The 17312-nt window shown below is 41.0% G+C and overlaps 1 protein-coding gene across 4 annotated transcripts in view; it reads left to right on the plus strand.

Moving 5' to 3' along the window:
• The window catches only part of DOCK10 (dedicator of cytokinesis 10), a 261399-nt gene extending 244413 nt beyond the window's left edge, over positions 1-16986 (plus strand). For 2 of the 4 annotated variants that reach the window (XM_057744534.1, XM_057744535.1), the window contains exons 51-56: positions 6197-6343; positions 8529-8739; positions 9964-10154; positions 12032-12132; positions 12313-12451; positions 16266-16881. In XM_057744534.1, coding sequence (XP_057600517.1) covers positions 6197-6343; positions 8529-8739; positions 9964-10154; positions 12032-12132; positions 12313-12451; positions 16266-16382 — 906 coding nt within the window. In that variant the 3' untranslated portion in view covers positions 16383-16881. Of the gene's footprint in view, positions 1-6196; positions 6344-8528; positions 8740-9963; positions 10155-12031; positions 12133-12312; positions 12452-13764; positions 13841-16265 lie in introns of all 4 variants that reach the window. The other 2 variants (XM_057744533.1, XM_057744532.1) reach the window with 2 other exon arrangements.
• Positions 16987-17312: the final 326 nt, after the last annotated feature.

Consider the following 17312-nt stretch of genomic DNA (forward strand, 5'->3'; position numbering starts at 1 on the left):
GGCATTAAATCCAGCATGGTCATTCTAGATCATTTCCCACTGAAGCCTTTTAGAAAATATATATTGTCCTCTAATCACCAAAGGCAGCTTAAAAACTAACGTCTGAATTAATAACGATAGCCGCTCTCTCTCTGGAAAGGAAGGTGTCAGTGGGCAGCCACTTACCATAAACAAATTAATCCAGTGCAGATTTCCCCCCACTGCACAGGAGCGTCAGAACTGTGGAGCCCGTCTAGGGAAAGAAGCTCAATTTAGACATTTGGGGATTCCCTGGTAAAGAATCTGAACTATCTGAAGTGATAGTGGATATTGGGGAGAGAGAAATGTGGAAATCCGCAAGAGAGGCAGAGAGAGAAGGAAATATCTTGCACGTCAACGATAAACAGAAAATAAGTAACTCTTGACCTTAGTGAAACATTAGCAAGAAAAACCCCATCAGGAAGGGAAAGTGGGAGTTGAGGGATTGTAGGGGAAAGACAGAGGTGAAAAGCAGGTTGCCTCCCTGATGGTTTCTGCAACCAACATCTGAGATACTGGTTACTAAACAGGTGGAAGCGAAACGATCATGCTCCTTTCCAACGAGATTTTAATGCAGATGTTTACTCTTTTCTTCTTTTGGTCTTGATTGTTCCAGGCTGTGGTAAGTTCTCTCTCTTTCTCCATTTGCATGCTCTAATAAGCCTCACCCTTCCCTCCATATGGTTTTACTGAACCTTAACTTTTTTGCACAAATGAACATTTGGTACAAAAGTGAGATAATCCTGCTTCCATTCATTTTGGAGTCATCCTGCATTTCTTGAACTAAATTGTGTTTATTCTGGTTATCTGAATTACAAAAATGTATCCTTTATTTTTCATATATTATATCTTTCTACACAAAGGTCGGTGTAGTCTGAAAACACACACACACACACACACACACACACACACACACAGATAAATGTGGGCACCACATGTTTGAAATATACAGATCGTAGACTCAGTATTGGAGTTTGCATGCTCACTTCAGGCCACCAGAGTTGCAGCTGATTAAGAAGAGCATGGTGGGCAAAATCTCAAAAGTTACAGTGGTGACCGCTGGTGGGCACCTTCCGGGGATCCTGAAAGGACCCTACCCTTTTCCAAATGAGTATCGTGGAGAAACAGTGCTCTCTCTGGTGGTGAGCTCCGAGCATTCTCAAAGGTGATGGTGTTAATTCCCAATATAAATGACAAACAGGGAATGAAACCTTGACCCGGTAAATCAGGTTAAATCCTCTGAGATGCAAAAAGACGCGATGTAAGAAATTTGGAGGTCAAGCCAAGGGGCAGTAACATGCCAGCATCCAGAGCTCTGTGACACAGAATTTTCTCTGTGTTATTTTGAACCATATGAAATTGCCCACATTCAACCATTATTTTACTTACAGAGATGGCAACTTCCTGTGGTTCAAAGTAATTATTGTTAAGTAAGCTAGAAAGACATTCTTTCGATAGCTACACGTTATCCACAGTCAGCTCTGCTTCTCTGGCCAGTACATACTTTTTTGTAATTCTTTAAATCCCTTCCCCCATCCATACCATATCAGTATTTTCTACCTTCATTTGTAAATTTGTGGTCATGGGTCCTTAACTCACCTACTAAAAGAATACTTGAAAACCCCTCTACTAAATAGACTGGGGGCAATGGGGAAGGATGGGGGAGAGCTACTTTCAAATGACCTAACTTTGTTCTTTTTGCAGATTCCTCAATAAAGTGTGCTGACCATGCACCTGGCTTTTTGTTTTTAATGCTGCCAGTATTCTCAGTTGTCTTTTATTTAAAAGTCTAACCTGAGTTTAAAAGACAAAATGTCTTGTCAAATCTGCAGACCCGAGTACATGCCTAAGTGTGGTACTCCGTAAACTCAAGTCCCAGCTGCCTTTGAACAAGGAGGACTAATGGAGGTCATTCTGATAAACAGCCATTGAAAGCCTCAGTCTTCATTGTTCAAATGATATTCAAATACCTGTCCCAAGACACCAAACGAAGACTGTGAACTATTGTATTCAACAGGAGCAGACAGTGCACATCACTTTATATTTGATGATAAAGAAATACCAGATAGATTTGCACATTCCCCGGAACGTGTGCAGAATGAAGGTTCTAAAGATCTAAGAGAAAATCTTGACTACTTCATTAGCATAATCCCCATGGTTAGAAATAATTTCTTTTTCATGATGGTACCTTATGTCCCTGTAAAATTCACCTTTTAGTATCTGGATTGATGTCTCGCAATCACGTTCTGAAGATTATGGGAATATAACATGCAGACGGCTCTTTGCCTCCACAAAGGCCTTTGTGTAAATATTTTAGTGTCCCCTATGGACTAGTGCTTTCACTTTATAATATTGGCTAGAGTAGTTAATATTATGTCTGCAATGAGCTAGACACTGGAAAACAAGTTGAAAACTGTTCTTTTGTGGCAAGAACTTTAAAAATGCAAGTCTTGCATAGCATGAATTTTCTAATGCAACACCTGGCATCATTGACTATGGAAATTTTACACCAAGCAGCCTATATAACCCTCCCCCCCTCCCCCACCAAGTGTCCCTGAAGTATTCATTTCCAGAGTAATGAACCACCAGTAGTGATCAAACATCAACTGTAATCAATGAAATCCTTAGGCTCTGGTATTTAGCATGAAAGCAAGCAACTGAATGTTCATTGCATAACTTAAAACATCAGATGGCCGTGGAATGAATTGAGTGAATGGCCTGGGGGGATTTTATTCTATTCATCAAAGGATGTAGATTCTGTGATTCTCAATCATGCCTACATGGGTGTAGATGCATCTTGGAATCTTGATAGAAAAGGAGTTGGGGGTAGGAGGGAAGGTGCCTGTGTATTGTGTACAACCATCATCTCCATGCTGGGTGTGATATACCCTTCTGACTCCCCCCTATGTGAAAGTCACTGATATATACATACACACACACACACACACACACACATACACACACACTAATAATTGGATTCGTATTTGGGTTCATATTTATATGAAACCATTTCTCTGCATCTGTGAAGTTTTTCTTTTCTTAACATTTAGCCTATTATGATTTTCTGACCCATCTTTTATACACTAGATTCCTCTTTGGATGCATTCCTTTGTGAATGTTGAATCAATGGAATATAATAGCAGGGGCATTTGTATTTCACATCCCAATAATGATCCAGAGCTATTGCAAGATTCTGAAGTACCTGCAAAAACATCTAAGGAGTCAATGATTTTCGCTGTCAGTTTATTGAAGTACATTTTTATTGTAATCTGTTGCCTTGAAGTTTCGTAATCCATGCTTGTTAACTCTACTGACTCAAAGTCCTTGTTTAACTAGGATACATGCTGTTTTCTAATGGCAGAGTAGGGCGTTTGTTGCTTTGTAAAATGACATTTAAAAAATCAAGCTCTAACTATGAAAATGCAGAGGTCACATTTCCTGTTTCCTTGAAATGCAGTCTTCTCATCACTTTGGGGCAAAAAAAGAGAAACTGCCCCTAGATTTTCATCACTTTGTGTTTCTATTTATAAATCAATCATTCCCTTGCACAGAACATTAAACTTCCTTAAGATAGTGTCCTGTGCCTCACCGGGCTTTGCTTTGATGATTTCCCTGGGTAAAAGTTAAGCTTGCATCCCAGCCATTTTCAGAGCTGCCATTTCTCTGGCTCCAAAAGCTCTTACACGGTCCCTGACAGACAGCAGAGTAAATACTATATTCTGCTACACCAGCTCCTTTCTATTCATTTTATAAAATAGTCTCAATAGGTTCATAGCTCCATGTTCTGTAAATAAATTAATTCTAATCATGATTCTTTCTGATCAATCACCTACCAAAATATCAAAATAAGCATCAGTAATCCTTTTACAATAAGGAAAAGTGTAGTTCCCAAGCAAGAGAACCTAAAGGTATGTATTTTTAAGCGCTCAAAACACAGTTAAGCTGTTCCCCTGCATATGAACCAGAACTCAGATTGCTTACTGACAGTTTTTTCCTATATTATTGTCTTCGCAATCCTCCTCATCATAGCTAGCACTCACCAATGACCTTTTGTGTCCTGGACACTGTCCTTGGGGTCTCCTAAGTCCAAGCCTGTACTATTTCCCATCCTCTAGACCAAGGAGTAAGGATGAAAGAAAGTCACAGGTCATGACCAAGGCCACAAAGGTCATAGTAATGGCAATAAAATACTGCCCTCACCACTCCTTTTATGCTGTGGATTCAGACATTTGTTAGGGAAAAAAATTCACGGTGAAAATGTCTCTTTGTGCTAGTTTTCACACCATGATGAGAAAATCTTTTCCTGGAACTTGGAGACATTTTTCTCTTTGAAATGGAAGTTGTAAATGTTGCTTTAGCGATTGCTCCGTGGGGATTCTGGTTGATGGCCTCAGAAGTCATAGTTTTCTTTTGTGTCAGTCTGTCAATTTTAGCCACTAACTTCTGACCTTGAATCAGATGAAACTCTATAAAGACAGCAACGGAAAAAACCTAGCAGGCTGGAAGTCATGTGGGAATAGGGCCAGACCTCACTACCCCTACGAAGTCTAGGAGAATGACAAGGGGAGGCTTTTCATGCTTCTAACATCATACATTACTTTTAGCAGTTTGGAGTCAAGGTACTCATAATCAGCTGTGTTGGTCTTGAACATTTCTCAAAGAAATTGTTCAATAAAAACATCTGTATTAAAAGGAATGGAATCTTTCCCAGTTATACTTGGTGCAAATATATCCTTTTAAAATGAAGCCCTCTGACAACTATCTCATTCATCCGTGTATTCATTCAACTAATGTACAGTGATGTCTCTCTAGTGACCAGTCACTGTGCTAAACACTGGACATGTAGCCTTGAAGGAGACACTTTCCTGCCTTTAAAAGGCCCAAAGTCAATTAGGGAAACACACAGGGAAACAAGCAATTTCCTGCTTAATAAGAGCTGTGCTGGTGAATGTGCCTTGTTCCTTGTCTTCAGTTACAGCCCATTTATGATACAAAGTATACTGTTCATGATGGTCAGACTTACGTGGGTGAAAGCACTTTACAGTATAAAGCACCATGCAGATGTGAGTTGTAATCATTATTCTAAGATTGCCTCACACTAGCCATGAGAAAAATAAACAGCATTGGAACATTTTGCCCATGTTTTTTACATATAATGAGTAGTTATTAAATAGCAAAAATGATAAAACAAAAAAAAATATAGCTAAGATTTTTTATGACCTCCAGTATCTTCACTCAGCCCTCAAAAGTCATTTCCTTAAAGTAAATTCTGCAGTCGGCAGATTCCAGAGGCACTTGGGTTCTTAAACTGCAGAGTTATTCCAGTATTCTGAGGTCACATGTATTCCACAGGAAAAATGCCCCTGTGTCTTTTCAGTGGGAAGGAATTATAAAGATTGCCTCAATTACCCTCAGTGGAATTTTACCTTCCCCCTGTTTCAAACCAGATAAATATATTAACAGAGGTTAAAGCCTACTTGCTCCCACGACATAAAAATGATGACATGGTTTCTTTACTACTTTCAACCTCAGAAGATCTAGCTTTGCAAGAATGTAAGCCATCTATTAGGAAAGTAAATTGAATGACGAAATTGCATACAGCCAAGTTGCATCACACCCCTGATGAAATGTTAATGTAAAATTATTTTAAAAATATCAGTACTTGCGAGCATAGCACATGTAATTTCTGCTATGGCTTTTCATCTAAGATGAAGTGGGATGCATATCAACCCATTTGGGTACCTTTACATGCCTGATAGTATAAATATTTCCTATACTAGTTTCCAAGACTTTCAGAAGACTTTATGAAAACTGATACTGCTCTTCGAAAAATACCAAAAGTACTCCAGACTTTGTGTTCTGCACCAGGCTACCACATGAGGGCATTCTTCCCCTAAAATATATGCAAGCAGGTATTAACCAGTGATTTCTGCTAATAGAGAAAAATATGTGTAAGATACTTCATGAGGTTCTTTGGCCTGGCTAGGTGATATTTACATTGATCACTGATGTTAATGTGATTTTTCTCTGATTTTGAATTTTATAGGGTGCTAATCTATGGCTTGGATGACACCCAAAAGACTGACTATAATACTTCAGTAAATGGTTTCTGTTTTGCTTGTGATTTGCAGTTGGAGTTCTCTAATAAAATTGGTGGTTCACTGTATGTCTCTTATAGGGGTTTTTTGAAGAAGAAGAAGGTAAAGAGTATATTTACAAAGAGCCTAAGCTGACAGGTCTCTCCGAGATTTCCCAAAGACTGCTCAAGCTCTATGCGGATAAATTTGGAGCAGACAATGTGAAGATCATCCAGGACTCCAATAAGGTGGGGGAGCATCAATATCTATGCAGGTGCAAAGAATTGACTTCATTTTTTTCTTTTTTATCCACCTTTATTAAAGGTTTGAATGTCTTCCTGACTATGCAAGGTAAACTACCTAAACTATTCGTATTTTAGGTGTTTCAGTTATTTGTTTATCAGTTGGTTGATCGGTGATTGGGGAAAAGGGTGCCAGAAACCTTGTACATGTTTATTTGAGTAACTTTTAGGTAATCTTAGAAACAACTTACTAAACCCTCCATCGCTCTCATTGGTTGTTTGCATTTGAATAGCAACCAAAGGGTTAAAGTGATTGGGCCCAATGGTGGACTGGGAGGAAATAGCAAAAAAGTATTTATTCCATCATGGAGGTCTTCCTGAGTCCTACCAATTCTGAAATCTATCCTCTGTGACAGTACCAGACTTGCCAACCATGTTGTACTAACCTACAAACATCCAACTAACCTCCTCAGGGCTCCAGAAAGCAAGTATTTACATACTCTGATGAGATTACTCAGAATCTTTTAATACACTTTCATTCGTTTAGCCAGCCTCTATTGAGCACCTGTCGCATTCCAGGCCCAGAAGTAGGAGCTGGGGCACACAGATTCTCTTCCTTCCAGAGCTTACAGTTCACACAGGGCTAGAAAGAGAAGGATGTGTGTAAAGAGCTAGTTAAAAAGAGTGCAGTGAAGTACCATGGGAGACACAGTCCATGCCTCCAAGTTTTACAGAAAACACTCAATCCTGGGGGCTCCCTGAACAGCTCATTCATGGTTGAGCGAGGCTTCACAAAGCAGGTGATGTTTGAGCTGGGGATTGTAGGGTGAGAAGGTGTTTGCTGGAAGCATCCTGCAAAGCCAGCACATACAGTGACAGGAGGAATTCAGTGGGGAGGTGTGTTTGGAGAATAACAGATCTTTGAAACACAGATTGGATAGAACAGTGTGGCAGAAGGTGGAGGTAGAAAACATGGTTCGCACCCAATTGTATTCACCTCTTTGAGCACAAAAGAAGTCTTTTTTTCCCTTCCCTCTTTTATAAAGCTGGTATCTGGAAAGGTCTGGGCATGAGATTAGATTTGCTGAATCTGGGCAGAAGTTGTTGCAAATGTGTTTATCATTCTTAGCTTGAAAAGTACAAACCCCTTCCCCATAAAGAGGGACAGAACTAGAACCACTGTCATGGTGGCCCTCCTACATGAAAAATAGAAACAATTCCTATCGGTGAGAGAAATGTCAATTTGGTGTCAGAACAACTGGAGTCTTCATTCCGCCATGCTACCACTTATCAGCCGGTGATCCATCTTGGAGAAGTTGCATGGTCACTCTGAGTCTCCATCTTCTAATCTGTAAAATGGCTACAATTATAGCCATCTTACAGTGCCATGACTAGTAGGAATATAAACAAATTTGCGAGCCTCCTTAAATCTCTGGAATTGGATAAGCAGTAGATGTGTGGATGGATGGCGAAAGTTGGAAAAGTTTGAAAATTCCTCAAGGAATCATTAGAAAAGAGGCTGAGGCTCATCTCTTCCACCTTGAAGGAACACAAGAGCTATTCCCTGGCTTTTGCAGGGGGACTCCAGCCTGTCTTCCTTGCTATTTGTCAAGCCTATTCATCAAAGCAGAGTTATTTTAAAAAATTATATAGAATGACTGACTGACTGCAGAGTAGAGAAGGAATTCAAGAAATTGAAAATTAAAATATTTACCATCCTATGACAGGTAATCAGTTAATCTGCTAAACAGACCAGGAACCTTCTTTCATACCACAAGCCCACAGCTGACGGCCCCAGTCTAGGGACATGGCTGAATTGTAGAGGGACAAAGACATATATTTCCACTCTCAACAGGACAAAGGTGAGGATATTCAGGACATAAAGGAAAGAAAATAACAGGTTAAATAACACGGCATAGCCCAGTACTCATGTCTCAAAGAGCCCCAGCTACTTGATGAGCGGCCTTCAACCCTGTCTCTGCCACCATCTGGCCGCTGGACCCCAGTCCCTCCGGCTACTCCCTCTGTGGTTTGCGTTCAGCCAGCTCTCACATGATACCATTGGCCGCCTTCCTCGGAGGAGAGGGACAGCTCAGGACGCCACGCTGAGGGGATACAGAGCTCCCCACCTTTCTTTCAGGAGCACCCCGTGGCTCACCAGCCTTTCTCTGCCCATAATGTGTTAAAACAGGTAAACCCCAAGGATCTGGATCCCAAATACGCCTACATCCAAGTGACCTATGTCACGCCATTCTTCGAGGAAAAGGAAATAGAGGATCGGAAGACAGACTTCGAAATGCACCACAACATCCACCGCTTCGTCTTCGAGACGCCCTTCACGCTGTCGGGCAAGAAGCACGGAGGCGTGGAGGAGCAGTGCAAGCGCAGGACGGTCCTGACAAGTAGGTGCCGGCCCCGAGCGCGGCCTCCCGCGCAGGGCCCTCGCTCAGGCTGCCTTCGTGGAAACCGAGACACTTCCGTCTTGCAGACGAGGGCCTAAGATGTGCTAACCCGGAAGTGTTTGCCAGGAACGTTTCTTTCTTCTCTTTCCGGGCAGAGACCCCTGGCAAGTGAACCAGAGCAGAAACTGTCGTAGAGTTAAAGTTACTTTATACAGCCCTTCCCTTTAGAGCTTACAGTGGTGATGGTCGTGGTGTCTTGGGAAAGGCACCCTGAGCTTTCCTCTCCTCTCTCCCCTGAAACTACCCTCAGTTACTGCAGGGTTAGCTGCTCGCAGAATTGTGTGACTGGGGGCACGTTTCTAAGCTATTCTGGAATTCAGGTTCCTCGTCGGTGAAATGAATGCACAGGGTTTTTCCTCCACCAGCCCTTCTGTACTGTCTAGATCTCTTCTATGAGCTGGTCTTCCTCTCATTCATTCCACAAACATTCGAAACGTGCCTGGAGGTGCTGGTCACTGTTCTGACAATTCAAATAAATAAACCACAATTCTTGCCTTCAAGGCGCTCACTGTCTGGTAGGAGAAGAGCCAAGCAAAGCCAGAATTTCAGGTGAGCCCGGCATGAGAAATGAAATGGGAGCCCAGCAGAGGGGATCTTAAGGCAGCCTAAGGGGAAAGATGAGCATGGGAACCTGAGGAAATGAGACCCAAGCCGTCTTCAGAGATGAGCAGTCCTGGATTCTGCAGTAGATGCGTGGATAGCAGCCATGTCCAAACTATCGGAAAACATTCACCTTCAGTAAACTTTCCCAGAATTTTCATTAAAAAAAAAAAAACTAGAACAAAGCTATTATATGCTATTCAGTATGTATTTAAGTTTTCTTTATTGTCATTTAGTGTGGTTTTTATTTGAATTACGAGTTGTGGTGGAAATTATCATCTTTTCAGTGTTTAGAGATTCTATAGGTCTAGTCCAGCCTTGGCAATGAGGACATGGTGGCTAATGAAATGTGGAAGAACACGCCAGGCGAAAGTAGCTGGGCTACTAAGAGGTATATGAGAGCGTGGCACCTAGGAGAAAAAATAACTCACATACACAGAAAACATGCAGGATGGAATGTTCTGTGTGCAAAGAAAAGACACAGGATCCTCCTGACCTTCAAGGGAACCCTTGACTCTTCACTAACCCCCGACCTTGAAGTGCTCTTGTATTGCTTTTGTGCAGCGAGTCACTTGTTCCCCTACGTGAAGAAGAGGATACAGGTCATCAGCCAATCAAGCACAGAACTCAATCCCATTGAAGTGGCGATTGATGAGATGTCTAAGAAAGTTTCCGAGCTTAATCAGCTTTGCACAATGGAAGAAGTGGACATGATCAGACTGCAGCTCAAACTCCAAGGAAGCGTTAGCGTGAAGGTGAGTATCGCCCAGAGCTGAGATGCTCATGGCCAGTGGAACCTGGTATACAAACGCCCCTTGAAAATTTTTGACAAAGGCTATAAGAGACATCTTTCTGTTTGTAATACCATCCAGCATCTTTATCTGAGTCTTTTAAGATTTTGTTTCCTTGTTCATGGTGCCAAACAACTGGAGATAAGCCTTCCTTAGGTTTAGCAGAAATAAAATGTCTTCTTCCTCAACCCTCCTTTCCCATCTTCTCTGGATAAACTGTATTCTGTTTTCTAAATTCTAACAAATGAATTAGTGAATGAGTAAGCATGGCTCTCTTGTAATTATCTGTCATGAAGAGCCTTATAAAACAGTTCAAAAAATTTTTTTAATGTTTATTAGCTCATAAAATGTGCATCAGTATTTATCTGACTGTCAGGGTCCTGAGAGGAAGCAGATGGCCTGCTCACAGTGGGTGACTGAAGAAAATGTAATAAGTGACTCTTTGAAGAAAAACATAAATGGTATTTAGGAAAACCAAAGAGGGCACGCATCAGGGGGAAGACTAAGGGGCTGTCACCCCCCCCCAGACCTGAAGACTCAGGGCGAGAAGGGTTAGTGGAAGCAGAGAGAGAGCGTGGAGAGCCAGCTGATGAGAGGACAGATGGACAGACATGGTCTGTGCTGGAAGATTACAAGGGCTTAAATACCCTGACAGGGCTGAGATTAGGGTGAGGCGAGTGAGGCATTTCCCTCGGGCACAAAATTAAGGGAACATCAAAACAGTAATCAAGATAAAATAATATTTTAATGCCATATTTTTAAAAATCAAAAATAACTTCAAAAACCCATATTGAACAAAGTATTAAAATTTCACATAAGGGCAGGCCAGTAACAGTGCCACACAGAGCTATGTGGAAAAAGCCTGCGGCAAAAGGAAAACTCAATACCACTGATCCTGATACTGACCTGACTGCCCACCTCTTGTCTGTGTCCCCCATGGCTGACTCAAAATAGTAATAATAAACTTTTTAAAGCCAGAAGACGAAAGAGCCATTGTTTCACTCCAGACAGGACAGCGTCCCTCAGCACATAGCTGAGCAGAGGAAGGTGGAGATGGATCTGGAGAAACAGAGGAAAGCATTCTGTCCCGTTTGCTCACTTTCCCACACTGGCAATACCTGGTAGGCAGAGCCATCTGAAGATGCCGCAAATACAGCATTGGGTGCCTCCTTCTTTTACCTTATTCCTTCCAAGCCCCACAGTCACATGTGAAGACTATAGGCCCTAAAGAATATAGACTCCTTCATTAAGGAGAGCCTGCCAATGCGTGTGAGAGTAAATAGGACCTGGCATTGTGCCTTCATTCAGCAAATGTGATACGTGCCGCCTTGGGCCAGAATCTCAGCCAGACTGTCATGGGAGACGCAGTAAAGCGGTGGTTCCCAGGGCGACGCCTAGATCATGACCCCTGTAGAATGTCTCTTATTAAGAGCTGTGTGTTTGCTTGAATGTTTACAGGGGAAAAAAGTCACTAGCACAGCAGACAGTTGATTTCACAGATGTTAAATTTATTTCAGCAAATAAAGGTGAGTAGTTTTCAAAGTTATGAAGAAAATAACAGTGCTAGCAGAATGCAGATGTGGCAGAAACGTGACGCAGTGGCCACATGACTGAAATTTGGGAAAGATGGTAATGAAGTGTGGCGTTCAGATGACTCCTTTGGTAGCTCATCGACTAGTTGAGAGACAGCAGATAAGACATAACAGATTAGTGCACTGCAAGGTGATGTGAGAGAATTGGGGGTGGGGGGGTGCACACGGCGGTGCTACTCCTTCCAGCCGTGGAGAAGTCTCCATGGAGGAGGTAGGGTCATCGTCCGCCCATTCTCTTCCCCCCAATAGGTTAATGCGGGGCCAATGGCCTACGCACGGGCTTTCCTTGAAGAAACCAACGCAAAGAAATACCCTGACAACCAAGTAAAGCTTTTGAAGGAAATCTTCAGGTAAGAGTTTCTTCATTGGCCTCTTCTTCCTTGAATTCCTTCAGACAGGGAGTCATGAACAAATGCCCCAGGGAGCCAGCTGACCGCCCCTCTTCTTGGTGTCTGAGTGTCTCAGCAGCCTGACTTTGAGGTGCCACCTTCTCTGGCTGTGTGTTCATTTGCTTATCGCTGTCCCTAAAGGCAATTTGCAGATGCGTGTGGGCAGGCCCTGGATGTGAATGAGCGCCTCATCAAGGAGGACCAGCTGGAGTACCAGGAGGAACTGAGGTCCCATTATAAGGACATGCTCAGTGAACTCTCAGCAATCATGAACGAGCAGGTGAGTCTTACCCTGGGGCAGCCCGAGCGGTCCATTCATAGAAAGTGCCCGTGTTATCCCCAGTGCCAAAAGAACCGGAAAGAGTCTCTTTCGTTTCCTGCTGCTGAAATCCCTGTACTTTCACGAACACCACGTTACTGAGCTGTTCTCTCCCCCGTGTACAGCACCCCTTGCCTCAATGGAGAAAGATCAGGTTGGAGAAAAACCTGTAGGAAAAGAAGATGAGAACCCAGGTGCTTTCCAGTTTTCAAAGATGTTTTTCCAAACCATGTGTGTGTTGGTTTTCTAGAACAGATGATGCCGTTAGACACCAAGAACATTGGGTGGCATTCCGGCTAGAGTTTGCTGCCACGCCCAACACCCCTGATTCAGAACCTCACAATCCCCAGGCTGGGATGTGGAGTTCCACAGTTCTGCCCCTAGGCCTAGGTCTCTGCATCATCCTCAGGAAGAACGCCAGGACTCGGGTCCTGGACGTTCATGGTCAAGACTGCCACTGCAGGGGCTGAGCCTCTGGAAGACATGCTGAATGGGATATAACTCAATCCCCCACCCCACAAGCAAGTCATCTGTGATTTCTGACATGTTTTCAGTATGTTCTGTAAGACTGGGCACAAAATGTGGACATTCAATAATCACAGTACTTTGGGGGATACTGAGAATCAAGCCACCAAAAGCCAACTTCTGCTTTTTTTGGCCCACTTCCCAGCATCCATCAACCCTCACACTCCACCTGGACATCTCATCACTAATGGTCCCCTCAAGGAGTTAGATGTGTTCTTTACAGAATAATTGAGGGGGAGAACTTGAGCTAACCTCCCAATAGCGCCTTATGCACGGTAGCCATTCATTACATATTCGTTCTCTTTCCTTTCCTTAAATGGCCTAGCACTGCAGCACTATTCAGAAAACATGAAATGTGTCATCTGCATCTTTTATTCTAATTGCATTTCCCATATGTTTCTTTTTTCTTCTTTTCCATCTCCTTCTACGCACATTTTAAATTCTCCATAGCAGTTAGAGAGAGAGATGGTTAATTGACTTATGTTGCAAGGAAAAAATCTCCCTGGAAAGGATTTCTGGTGGAGGAATTATTGGTTTGGAAGTATTAAGGGATGATAGGAATATGAGAATTAAATACTCAGGAGCGATGCCTTAATAGTATGGGGAAATCATAAATCAGAGAGTGAAAAAAAAAGAACAATGGATCTGAAAGCTGGAAAAGGTGGCAAAGAAATGCTTGTTTCCAACTGTAAATTGCATCTGACCTTGAAACTTTGGGCAAAAATGCTTTTCTCTTTTTTTCCTGGCAGCTCTGTCGCGGTCCATGTTTATACAGCTTCTGTTCCTCTGTGTCTAGTATTTCCCTCAGTACTGTAAGCAAAAGTGGTATGTTTTTCTTTCCTTATGTCTACTCTGTCCTTTGTGGCCTTCTGGTCTACCTGTTCATTTTCCCCAGACACCTCCATAGTGATTAGTGTTCTCTAAATATTTATTTAATTAGAACAACTTTATTTCCATTTCAAGGTAGGTCAATATGGAAAAAAAAAAGCATACTAAAATCAAAAAAGCTAGTTAATGCTTTAGCTTTTTAAAGGAAAATGCATATTCTGTGAACTTCTGAAACACATTTGAGCTCATTTGTATCCAAAACAAAGATTCATTATACCTCAAAGTGCTAAAACAACAGTACAAAGACAAGGACCAGGTAGTTAAGAGGAGAGAAAAATAATTTCTTTTCCAGAAAACCTTTGCTAAGAGAAGCAAAATTTGACCTAGTGCTTTCTAGAAACTGATGCAAAGAAAAGGCACTAGTGGATTACACAGGTCTTGTTATTTAGTAAAAGAAATAGATCTGTTAGGAGGAAAGATAAACTTCTCCTGGTTCTAGGCTTCTGTGCGGATTTGTCACGTAGGTTTTTGTATATGGGACAATGACTACAACACTCACGATATTCTCAAAAAATAGTTTTCCTTAAAAATGATTTACTCTGTTATATGGCCATTCCACATTTTCACCTTAGATTAAAATGAGGACAAAATATTGACTTCTAACTGTGTAAAGGAGATTCTACAGGAGGAATGATTTAGTTGATAATTATCAATCATAAATTTAACCATAGCAAAACTGTAAGTCATCTACAGCAAAATAAGCTATTTTCATGACAACCATTGATAAGTGTTTTGAGTTGGTTGTAATGTCAGAAATAGCTAGCAAAGATAGGGGTCTTTAAAGTCCAAAGTATTTTTTTAAATTGAGTATTTATATCAGTTCAGATTTATAACAAAAAAAAAGTTTGCTTCTTTTCCTCAATTTTTTAATAAGGCATTTGACCATAATGTTTGGGTTTGAACTCTAGTGGAGGGAAGGGTAGTCAAATTTTAGCATAATCCTGTAATGCATGAATGAACCATAATCTGTAATGTATGATTACCTTCACATATTCACCTAGATACTCGTCCACATATTCTGGAAACAGGTACATATATAATTACAGTGAAGAGAGAAATTCTACCATAAAACTTTTTTAAAAAACAGAAATGGAGTTAGAATGGATAGTCATAGAAATAGAAAAATTGAAATAGAATTGATTATGCAATTCACTCCACAAGTGTCCAGAAAAGTCTTAGCTAAAAGGCTAAGACTGAAGCCACTACTTAGTGGAAGAATCTTCAGTATAAGGAAAGAGATGGAGCTGGGTGAAGTGGATGCTAGCGTGTAAAATGAAGACGTGGAGGTGGAGCAGCTTGTGCTGCTGAAGTGACAGGCAGGCAGTGATTACCTTTACAACCAGTCAGAATGCCACACTATTTTATAAATGCCAAAAACCATAAAAGCCTCCTTTGATGGAGGCCAAAGTAATACATAAAACTATTGGATGAAATGTAAGATGCTGATTTGCAGTCTGTTTCAACATTTAGAAGGATGACAGCATAGAGAAGTCAACACTGGTAATGGATATCAAACACAAAATACAGGGAAAGGAATAAATCTACTCTGTTACGGGTGCCAAGCAGGAGAGATCCAAAGGCATGTTGCTTTTAGAATTTCTTTGGATACATTATTTCCCAATTTGTTTCAGCAGAACTCCTGATGTTGATCATAGGAGAACTTATTGGTAGTATAGGATACATGGATGCCAGGTGCTTGGCGGGGACAGAGCGGCCATTCTATCCCAGAAGAGCAGTAGAGCTAAAGCTTGGCAATGCACGGAGTTAGTGGGAAAATCGTCATAACCAGGAATCTTAAATATTCATGAAGTCTCTTCTGCGCAGAAATTTTAGAGGTGCCTGGGGTTTCTGTGATTGTTACTGCATTCACATATCGTTATTGGAACAGATCTGACAGGGAAGTATGATTTAGGCATATTAACATTATTTTCAAAAGTAAAATCAGGTCAAGGTATTTTTTTCCCTGTTTTTCCATTAATGCAGACATTTAAATGAGGCTTCAGATGTTTCCCTTTGGGGGCAGTTTTGACAACACAAATTATAAACTTTGCAAATAAAGTAAAATTCCAGAATTACTCAAACATATTCATAAGGTTCATTCAAACGTTTAAAAATACACATCTGGTAGTTGAAGAGTATCAGGAAGCTACTTTAAATCTGGTCAACATGGCTGAGATATGGGCTTGGAAAAAAAATTCTTCAAATCTGCTTTGATAAGTGCCTTTTCAAAATTTGCAAATTTCCTGTAGGGAATTTTTTTAAAAATCACTGTTCTGGGTTTTAATTTTGTGTTTGGAGATATTAACACAGGTCTTTCTGTTATCGTTTTGTTTTGTTGCACTGTGTTTGTTCCTGTCTCAAGATTACGTACCAGGACGACCCATCAAAACGAGGAGTGGAGCGAACTTGCACTCGAGCAATTAGCAAGGTGGCTCCCTCTCTGCCCACCGTCTCTGTCTCATCCAGTACAGAAGTTTGAGGGAGAATCTGCAGCATCAGACACGCCTCCAAGAGAACTCTCTGAATTTGCAGCTAATCTCGGGGAAGGGAAAGATACATTTAATTTATTTGAAGTTTTTATGGTGTTCATATTTTTTTTTTACCTCGCTAGCTTGAGAATTTTGCACATTTCTTATATTTTTTTTTTCTTTGAGCAGTGTCGATCAAGCCAAGCTGAATATTTGCTATGAAACTCCAATGAATGTGTAGCTCAAAAGCTGACCATAAGTTTGCTGTTTGTTACATTATGTTCAATACCCAGTCCTCGTACACATATTTTAAAGGTCAAAGTGAATGTTTTTGTAACATTTGAGCATATTTCAGATGTAAATAGAAGATTGTAAAATATATGGTTTTTACCAAATTTAAAAGAACCTTTTTAGTTAATGCTTATGACAGTGCTAAAATTATATGAATAACGTTTCAGATACCATTATATTAAAATATTTGTGTATGTGTACAAAAGTGTTGATAAATACTAATCTTTAAAGTTTGTGGAGTTTCTTTATTTGTAATATATGTGCTCTTAAAAGCAATGAGATATGAGATTATGGAAGACTTTTGTTGTTAATAGAAATAAAAAATACAGTTACTTTGCATTTGGTTTCCTCTTGAAGAGCGGGAGAGTTGCTACTAAAACTGGTTCATGGGACTGGGCCTCTGCTGAATGCGATCCTATTCATGACTCTGCTTGTTTGTTTTGTTTTATTCTTTTTTCAAATTCTTTTCCCAATTAGGTTGTTATAAAATATTGAGCAGAGTTCCCTGTGCTATACAGTAGGTCCTTGTTGGTTGTCCATTTTAAATATAGCAGTGTGTACATGTCAATCCCAAACTCCCTAACTGTACATACCCCCCAACCTTCCCCCCAGGTAACCACGAGTTTGTTCTCTGAGTCTGTGAGTCTGCT

The sequence above is a fragment of the Hippopotamus amphibius genome, chromosome 8 (assembly GCF_030028045.1).
Source record: "Hippopotamus amphibius kiboko isolate mHipAmp2 chromosome 8, mHipAmp2.hap2, whole genome shotgun sequence".
NCBI classification, from domain to species: Eukaryota; Metazoa; Chordata; class Mammalia; order Artiodactyla; family Hippopotamidae; genus Hippopotamus; species Hippopotamus amphibius.